The sequence below is a fragment of the Bos mutus genome, chromosome 19, assembly GCF_027580195.1.
Source record: "Bos mutus isolate GX-2022 chromosome 19, NWIPB_WYAK_1.1, whole genome shotgun sequence".
Classification (NCBI taxonomy): Eukaryota; Metazoa; Chordata; class Mammalia; order Artiodactyla; family Bovidae; genus Bos; species Bos mutus.
Genome location: NC_091635.1, coordinates 6792447 through 6802113, shown reverse-complemented (window position 1 = coordinate 6802113; position 9667 = coordinate 6792447). Strand labels below are relative to the sequence as shown.

At 55.3% G+C, this 9667-nt stretch overlaps 1 protein-coding gene across 1 annotated transcript; it reads right to left on the bottom strand.

The window, feature by feature from the left end:
* Positions 1 to 34: 34 nt before the first annotated feature.
* On the bottom strand, positions 35 to 7265 carry OTOP3 (otopetrin 3). The gene is made up of 6 exons (XM_005907931.2): positions 6779 to 7265; positions 6527 to 6663; positions 5511 to 5569; positions 5117 to 5235; positions 1942 to 2756; positions 35 to 768 (listed from the first exon to the last, which is right to left on the bottom strand). The coding sequence occupies exons 1-6, from the start codon at positions 7263 to 7265 to the stop codon at positions 598 to 600; spliced, it is 1788 nt and encodes a 595-aa protein (XP_005907993.2). The 3' UTR covers positions 35 to 597.
* Positions 7266 to 9667: the final 2402 nt, after the last annotated feature.

Sequence of the window (9667 nt, the reverse complement as noted above, 5' to 3'; positions counted from 1 at the left end):
GACTATCCCTTCCCACTGTATGTGGAGCGGCAGCTCTGTCCCCAGGAACAAATGCCACGAAGCCCGAATGGAATCGATCAAACAAACAGGGTTTATGGCAGTGGGAGAGAGGGTTGTTGAACCCTGCCTGGCAGCTAATTAAGAAGCTCATTAGGAGACAGGGCGTGTGGGGAGACAAGGGCAGGGCGGCCTGCCGAGCCGTGAGCTTCCAGATGTCCTGGGCTGAGCTTGGGCCAGGCAGGAGGCTGAGCCCCTAAGCCTGGCTGGGGAGGGGCTGCACCTCCCCAAACTCCCAGCGCAGGGCTGTCCCAAAGGGTAGCTGTGAGGGCTTCCTCCTGGGCTGCGCTGACTGTGGTGGTGAGCAGTGGGCAGGCCCGTGCTCCGTCCTGGATGTGGGCTTTAGCAGCTCAGTGTCCAGGCCCCGCTCTTGGTCTGGGCCTAGAGACAGTGACACTACCCCCCAGTGAGGTTCCAGGGCAGAGCAGGCTTTGGGGATGCCAGGCTGGTCTAGGTGCCCCTGGAATGGGGCATCTGGGTGACATTCTCCCCGGCCCTGGCACTTTAGGGGTCTGCAGGGCGTGGGTTCCTCGGGCGCCCTCAGGCCCCTAGGTAGACCTCCACCAAACCCCCCACAGAATGCATGCGGTAGAAGACCCCCAGAGGCAGGCCAAAGTTGACGACGGTGAACCACGTCCGGTAGCCATAGAAGTCCTTTTCCAGCCCGTTCTCAAACTCCGGGTGGATGCCGAAAGCAGGCATCATCCATAGCTGGGAAGGAGAGGAGGGTGCTGAGTGAGGGGCTCTCCCATCCCCCACGGCCCTCGGCTCAGGGGAAGCAGGCCCCCTGAACCTGCGGCTCCTCCATGTCTCCTCCTCCTCAGGATATCAGAGCCGGCCCCTCTGCCCTTATATCTCCCTCCCCCTCAAGACCTTGAGCCCCCTCCTCAGTTTGCCTGGGGCCAGCCAGCCTGAGTTCCAGCTGAGACCCCCAGCTGCCACTCTCACGGGACAACCTGCTCCCTCAAGCGGGGATCCCCCAGCCTCGATCTGCATCCCTCTTTTCTGCTCTGGGTCCATTCTTCCTCTGTCAGGACTCTGCCCACTCCACTCCGACCCTGCCTTCTGTCCAAATTCTGCTCATGTCTTAAGGCCCAGGCCAAACTTTCATGAAGCCTTCCTTGGCCACTTGGGTCCACATTTCCTTCTTTGAGCTCCTACCTCCCTTTAGGGCCAATGTATTACTTATGCTCTGCCTGGAGCAGAGGTTTTGCCATCGGAGGTGTTGCCAGCACATCCAGTACCAGCATGGGCTCAAACAACCTGGAGGTGTCCCGGGACTGCAGACTCTGGGAATATGGGCAGGTCAGACAGCCTAAGCCTCAGTCTGCTCATCTGTTAAATGGAGACAGCAATAGTGCCTGCTTCGTGTGTTAGTGTGACGATTCAGCGAGGTGCAGGGAAAGGTGGATTTGAGACTTGGCAGCAACCAGGCATTGAGTGTTACTGTTAAGGCCTTCCCCTAGAGGTTCTGTAGAAAAACAGGCACTTTCTGATCTCTTCCTTTGACTGAATTCAGTGGATGATTAAATATTTGGTAACTCTCTAACTGGTTCCCCTGTGTGTCCCCAACTAAGCAGTAAGCTCCCCTGGGAGCTTACACACATGTGTGAAATCCTACACACATGTTTATAAAGAGCACTTAGCTACAGGCTTGGCACCTTCATCCATGCCAGGTAACTTGCAGGGAGCTGGGGGGCACTCTCAAGCAGCATCAAGCTCGTTGGAAAGAGGCCTGTGTCCTTGGCAATCAAAGGACAAGCCAGTCGCCCTGGGGACTGTCAGTGTGCCATGAATGCACCTTGATCCATTCCTTCCTGAATGACGCTCGCTGGGGCCGTCTCACCAGCTCCACCCCGCACGTCTCCCGGCCCCTGCACTCACTGTGATATTGCAGAGGATGAGGAAGAGTGAGATCTCCTTGAGGGCTCGCCGCTTCCAGTTGAGGTGGCTGTAAGAGTGGATGTAGGCCAGCGAGGCCCGCCGCAGGTCCTGGCCCAGCTCCAGCAGGGAGCCCCTGCGGGGCGGCTCAGCCTCCCACTTCCCGGCCAGGCTCTCGGGAGTCACCTCCCAGAGCGGGCGGCGGTGCAGGCCCTCGATGATGAACAGGTTCTGGGCCATATGTTGGAGGATGAGTAGCAGTGAGTAGGCCAGGATGAGGCAGTTGAGCAGCTCGTGGGGACGGGTGGCCACAATGGCCACGATGGAGAAGTAGGAGATGCCCATCTGACCCAGTGCCGCGCCTATCAGTAGCACCACGTCCAGGCTGCGGGTGGGGTTCTTGAGCGTGTCCAGCTCTCGCTCCTCCAGCCCGTGGATGGCCGTGCCCGCCAGGCACGCCAGGCTCATAGCGGGCAGCGCGGCCACGTAGAAGGCATAGTAGACGGTGAAGTACTGGCGCGCGATGGCCGGGCCACTTGCTTGGATCTGGAAGAGCACAAAGACGCACACGCCTGCCACCAGCACCAGCAGGCCCAGCAGCGGCCCGAAGATGGCCCCGTGCAGGTGGAAGGACGGGGCGCCAGGGGGGGCGCCCGAGGCGGGTGCCAGGCAGCGGCCCACGTTCCTCCACATGACGAAGAGCACGGTGCAGCAGATGAGGCAGTACTCGGTGCTGAAGGGGTAGAGCATCAGGTAGCCCTTCCGGAAGACCTCGCACATGGTGATATTGAGGCACAGACAGGTGTTGGTGCCGTTGCCTGGGAGGGTCAGGGCGGGAAGGGACAGAGGTTCAGGTGGGCCTTGCTCGGGGGAAACCAGAGGCACAAGTCAATCCCGTTCACCTCCTGGAGTGTGGCTGAGGTGGAAGAGACCCAGCCACCCATTTTGCAGACATGGAAACTGAGGCCCAGAGAGAGAAATTGGAAATCACAGAATGGGTGGTGGCGCTGCATGTAAGAATCTGCTTGCCACTGCAGGGGACACAGGTTCAGTCCCTGGTACGGGGAGATTCCACGTGCCTCGGAAAGACTAAGCTCATGCTCCACAACTACTGAGCCTGTGTGTGCCACAGGAGAAGCCACTGCAATGAGAAGCCTGCACACCGCAATGAAGAGTAACCCCCACTCGCAGCAACTAGAGAAAGCCCTCACAAAGCAACAGAGACCCAGCTTGACAAAACACACACACACACACACACACCACACACACAGCGGAAATAATAGGGTGGTCATTTCTATTTATTTCGTTGTTTTTTGTGGAACCTTAGCTCCCCAGCCAGGGATCAAACCCCTGCAGGGGAAGCGTGTAGTCTTAACCACTGGACCTCCAGGGGAGTCCCCAGGATGATCATTTCTTGACAAAAGGATTCTAGACCTCAGGGGCCAAGCTTAGATAAAGCATTTGACATATGATATCTTCAGGGCCAAAGCTCTACGGATGACTTGCTGAGCACGAGGGGAACCCTGTAACTTTACACTGAGAAGCTCTGGCTGCTACACCTGGTCAGTCAACAGCATCCACCGTGTGGTGATCAGACGTCCTTCCTGTGATGAGGTGCCCTGCAAAGACACAGCATCCCCGGTGGAATGCTGGTGTCCAGAATGCTCCTCCTGAATCTAATCAACACTTCAGTCCACACTTCCCATTTCTAGGAAAAGCAGGGAAGAGGGGAAGAAGTCAAATGCCACCATGAGGAAGCAACCGGACCAATCTCAATGTCATTAGGGAAAAAGAGACTTAACTGAGCCACCAACTGTATTGCATGTTTGAACAAACCATCTGTAAATGACATTTCTTAGGCTGATTGGACAAAGTCAAATATAGATTTATCCATATAAATGGGGATGGGGATGATGTTAAGGAAGTTAGCAATTATAATAGCATTTTGCTAATGTAGGGAAATATATCATTTTAAAGGCTTGCATACTGAAATGTTTTGAGATGAAATGACAGGATTTCTATAAGATAAGTAACTCACCAAAAATATTGGAATAAATATGCCAAAGTGTTGAAAATGATTACATCTAGGTTATGGGTATGTCCTGTTGTACTCATCTAGATGTCTGAATTGTTTAATCATAAAAAAATCCATGATGTCACTTGCCAAAAATTCTCTTTGCATAGCTCTTCTGAAGAATGGATCTGGAGCATAAAGAATGCCACAGTATCCAGGCGTGCCAAGATTTATGCAATGGGTGTGTGAGTGCATGAGTGTGCTGAGAAGGCGTGGCTGTACACAAGTCAACATGGCGATGGCACCTGGAGGGGGGGGTTGTATACACACACACAGGTGTGGCTGAATCCCACAGACAGCAATGCTCCTTCCGTGTAGTTTATAGGACATGGCCTCTAAGCACACCCTGTATGGGGGGGTACTGCATACATGGGAGGATGCAGGGCGTTCTTTCTGCCCAGAAACATTCTGTTCCTCCTGATAGCTGACATGTCCAGGTGCCTACAAGTGTGTTAGGAAGACATTCCTTTCAGTTGTAAAGGCTTCTCCGTTTCTTGCAAGTAAAATGAAGATACCAGGGGTGGAAGGGCGTACCTGGACTTATTGGTGGGTCAGTGGCCAGCTCACTGACAGCTAGATGGTGCCCAGGGAGGGCTTGCAGAGCACTAGAACCTGGTGGGGCAGGCCCAGAATGCAGGCAAAAGTCAGTACCCCTGGCAACAGTCAGTTTTTGTTGAGTCTTGATCTGGGCTCTAGAGTTTGCTCCCAACTGTACAGAGTCACTGAGCCTCACCCGTTTGAGGAAGTGTGATTCATGCATGTGTGTGTGCACATTCAGAGATGGGGGGGGGGGGGTCTCGGTCTCTTCTTGCTGCAGCTGCTGCTGCTAAGTTGCTTCAGTCGTGTCCGACTCTGTGCGACCCCATAGACGGCAGCCCACCAGGCTCCCCTGTCCCTGGGATTCTCCAGGCAAGAACACCGGAGTAGGTTGCCATTTCCTTCTCCAATGCATGAAAGTGAAAAGTGAAAGTGAAGTCGCTCAGTCGTAACTGACTCTTTGCGACCCCATGGACTGCAGCCTACCAGGCTCCTCCGTCCATGGGATTTTCCAGGCAAGAGTACTGGAGTGGGGTGCCATTGCCTTCTCCCATGGTCTCCTCTTACCTGAGAGCTTTTTCATGAGGGCACTAAGCTCAGCCTCGATCTCATGGTGCATGGAGTCATTGGAGACAGCCAGAAGCCACAGCAGCAGATTCGTGGCCAGCGTCAGCATCAGGCCACACCTGGAGGAGGTGCTACACTCTGCCCACACAGCCTGGCCAGCGCCCTGGATACCGCGCATTCACCATCACTGCCTTTGGGGGGACCGCTCTCACCCAAAGCCAGATCCCACCTGCCATTAGAACTTCAGGAGGGGCGGCCCTAAGGGCTCCCCGGGACCCAACCAATCCATAGTCCCAGGGCTACCCTGCCCAGGGAAGCTGTGGGGGGTTGGCGTGGGTGGGGGACGGGGGTGCCCCAGGAGTTGTTGCAAGGAGAGAAGGGGCCCACATCTCACCTAGTGAAGTTGGTCTGGATCTGAACGCAGTCCTTGCAGTGCTTCCAGAGCACCCAGGTCTGAAAGAGAACAGGCTTTGAGCTGGGAGTGCTGGGGTGGGGTGGAGGTGGGTGGGGGGTCCATGGTGTGTGTGCGCCAGTGGCCCGTGTGTATTTACAAGGAAGAGTGAGGACACCTGGCTTGGATTCCTGGCTCCACTGTTTCCTTGCTGTGTGGTCTTGGACCAGTGGCAAAACATCTCTGAGCCTCAGTCTCCTCGTCTCTAAAATGGGACTAAAGTGGGAATGCCTGGGCCTCCCTGGTGGCTCAGTGGTAAAGAATCTGCCTGCCAGGGCAGGAGACTCTTGTTTTAACCCCTGATCTGGGCAGATCCCACATGCCTTGAAGCAGCTAAGCGGTGCAGCCCAGCTCCTGAGTCTGCACTCTAGAGCCCAGGAGCCGCAACTACTGAAGCCCATGTGCCCTAGAGTCCGTGCCCCACAACAAGAGAAGCCCACCCACCGTAGCCGGAGAGTAGCCCCTGCTCCCTGTAGCTAGAGAAAAGCCCATGCAGTAACGAAGACCCTCCACAGCCAAAAATAAATAAAATTATTAAAAAAAAAAACAAAAAGAAGAGTAGCTCTGCGGACTTCCCTTGTGGCCCGGTGGTTAAGACTCTCTACTTTCACTGTGATGGGCACCGGTTCCCTCTGTGGTCAGGGAACTAAGATCCCACATGCCACACGACCAAATAAAAAATAAATTGTATTTTAAAAAAAAAGCTCTGTATATCCGGGTGGGGGGTGTAGATTTAGGTATGTTCTGTCAGATGTATCTATAGGTGTCTGCGTTTCAGTGACTCGTGCGCAGCGCTGATGCTGACACTCGTGGGTGGCGTGGTTTTGGGCGCAGGGGGCATGTCGGGGCTGGGGGTGGGCGTGGTGTGCGTGTGCACCTCCTCTGGGCCGTGTAGACGTTTGCTGATGCGGTTGTTTTTAGGCATAGAGTGCGGAGTGGGGATGGGCGAGGCCAGTCACCTGGACGCTGATGAAGACGACCTCGATGGCGGGGAAGACCAGCTCCAGCTGCGACTTGCAGCGGATGTGGCTCACATCGTAGCCCACGCGGAAGACGTTGAGGCAGACGGTGCAGCTGCCGAAGAGCACCAGGGAACCTGGCCGGGCCGGGGGTGGGGCCATTGGCACCTCCAGGAGCGGGCACCCTCCCTCCCCCGGCCTCTGCACCCACCTCCACTCCCCCACCCCCGCTCCGGGCGCCCAGACACTCACCCCGCACCCACACGGGCCCCGCGTGCGGGTCCCGGTGGAGCACGGCGTGCGGCTGCCGGGTGGTCCCTGCGGTGTAGTAGAGGAGCCAGAGGGCGGACAGGACCTTCAGCGCGGCCAGCAGGATCCACACGTCCCCCAGCGTGACGGCCACGTTGTTGAAGACCATGCTGCAGATGAAGGCTCCGCCCAGGAGCACCACGTTGAGCGCCAGGAGCCCCGAGAAGAGCTGCCCAGCTTTCTGGGCCTGCCGGTCCCGCCGCTGCAGCAGCGAGAAGTGCCGCGCCAGCCAGGACCTCTCGACTGGCGAGGCAGGGGCCCTGGTCTGCTCGAACCCCAAGGCCACTTGGTTCTCCTTAGCCGGAGCCTCTCCAGTCGCCTGAGCCTCTGGAGTGGCCATGGGTGGAGCCTCAGTAGGGGCTGAGGAGGGAGACAGGGGTCTGGTTGGCTGCCGAGCTGTCCAGCGCTCCGTTCCACTCTTGCGTCTCATTGCCGTGTGACCTAGGGTAAGCCAAGCAACCTCTCTGATTGGGACAATGGAAATCACAGCAGCTACCCCATCTACCTTACAGGACCAGAGAAGGTTCAAATAGACCAGCCCTCTGTGTTCCACATAAAATTAGGGGTTATTTAAAGGGGCTTGAGGACCACTTCTCCCCACCCCCACCCCTGTCTTCCTGTTTGATCTTAAGGTGGAATACTGGCATCCAGCAAGGGAGCCAAGGGCATCTGCACAGTGCTTGGCCACCGGCTGTTTCCAAGGCTGTGACTTTCCACCCCGAAAGGCTGTGCGTGCCCTGTCTTCTGGAAGGAGTTTCACTCCTGAAGTCAGGGAGAGCAAAGTCGGTGTCCCCTCTTATTCTGACTCTGATCAGTTGGATCGTGGTTGCCTAGGGTGTTGTGTTGAGAAGGATCCCGCGGCTGAGTGTGCGCTTGGGCTTTCCCATCCTTGGGAAGGAATGCTGTGATCTGAAATAATGCTCTATTATGGGTGCTATATACCCAATCCAGTGTTCTTGCCTGGAGAATCCCAGGGACAGTGGAGCCTGGTGGGCTGCTGTCTATGGGGTCGCACAGAGTCGGACACGACTGAAGCGACTTAGCAGCAGCAGCAGCATGGAGAAGGAAATGGCAACCCACTCCAGTATTCTTGCCTGGAGAGCCTCATGGATAGAGGAGCCTGGAGGGTCCGTGGGGTCACAAAGAGTTGGACACGACTTACAACTGAACAGCAACAAAAAAATGGTTGTATATAAAATTACTTTGAAAAGCTCTAGAAGACACCCATCGAGTTCATGATAGGAGTTACTTCTGGGGAAAGGTAGAGAACACAGGCACTGGGAGGAGTGGCTAATGTTCTAGTTTTTTTGCTTTTTTTTTTTTCTTAAAACATTACTTTTGTAAAGTTATTATTATTATTTTTTGACCTCGCTGTGCTGCATATGGGATCCTAGTTCCCCAGCCAGGGATCAAACCTGTGCCCCCTGCAGTGAAAGCACAGAGTTCTAACCACTGGACTGCCAGGGAAGTCCTAAAGTTTTTATTTTATTTCCTAAAATTAATTTTAAAGCACATTAAAGGCTTAAGGAAAAAAGTTCCGAGACTGATTTGCAGTGTCTACCATGACCACGGGACATCCTGGGGTCAGCACAAATGCTATGGCCCTTGACTCTTTTTTTTGGCCTTGCTGTGAGGCTTGTGGGATTTTAGTTCCGAAATCAGGGATTGAACCTGTGCTCTTGGCAGTGAAAGCACAGAGTCCTATCCACTGGCTGACCAGGGAATTCTCATGCCCATGACTTTGATAGAACTGAATTCCATCTGTACCCTCCCTGGATGCCTCAGTGTCTCAGGAGTGCACAGCTCAACGTGGGGAATTCCATCCCTGACTCTTCTCTTTCCCTGAATGTCTCCTGCTACTTCTTCAGCTTCCCCAAGCTTTCACTTGGGCCTGCTTCCTTTGTTGGGCTTCCTAGGTAGTTCAGTGGTAAAGAATCCGCCTGCCAATGTAGGAGATACGAGTTCGATCCCTAGGTCGGGAAGATCCCCGGAGAAGGAAATGGCAACCCACTCCTGTATTCTTGCCTGGGAAATCCCATGGACAGAGGAGCCTGGCGGGCTACAGCCCACGGGGCTGTGAAAGAGTGGCATGACCGAGGGACTAAACAGCAATAACAAACCCCTTTGTTTCCCCTTGCTTGGACCCCAATCTTGGGCCACCCCCATACCTGCAGCTCAGGGTCTCTTCCTGAAGTCTAGCACCCTCCCGCCATGGGCCCTTTGGGTTCACGTAGAGCTGCAGGGAGAGCAGGGATGCCCCACTGGTCGCAGCTGCTGTCCCGGTGAGAAGGTTCCTTCCCCGCCCCTCCCATGCCAGGCGCTCTGCCTGCTGCTACCCTGCACCCCTGGTGCTTTGGGCTCAGGGTCCTAAGCACCCACCGTCCCCATTCTCCAGGCTGCCAGAGGCCTGATTTCTAATTCATCGTCTCAGAGCAGCATCGCCATCCCTACATCTCCCAGAAGGAACCACGTGTCCACCTCGCCTGTCCCCTCGCCCCTGTGTATTCCAGCTCACAGACAGCTCTGAGATTTTCTTGACCTCAACCACTACCCTGGTTCATGGCTCCCTCCTAAACTAGTCTCCCTACCCACTGTGTCTCTCCCCTACTGTGATCCCTGCAAAGGCAACCAACTGCCCTCAGTGTAGAGGCCATACTGCCTAGCATGGCCTGCATGGCCTTTCAAATGAAGCAAGGGAGACGTCTCTGGCAGTCCCGGGGCTAAGATTCCGTGCTCGCAATGCAGGGAGCTCGGGTTAGATCCCTGGTCAGGAAATTATGAATAGATCCCACATGCTGCAACTAGGAATCTCAGTGCAGCCAAATAAACTAA

Coding starts and splice junctions, on each gene's coding strand:
- OTOP3 (XM_005907931.2), bottom strand. CDS start 7,265: ATGAGACGCAAGAGTGGAACGGAGCGCTGGACAGCTCGGCAGCCAACC. Junction 5,236..5,510: donor ATCCAGACCAACTTCACTAG/GTGAGATGTGGG, acceptor CACCTCCTCCAG/GTGTGGCCTGATGCTGACGC. Junction 769..1,941: donor TCATCCTCTGCAATATCACA/GTGAGTGCAGGG, acceptor TCTCCTTCCCAG/CTATGGATGATGCCTGCTTT.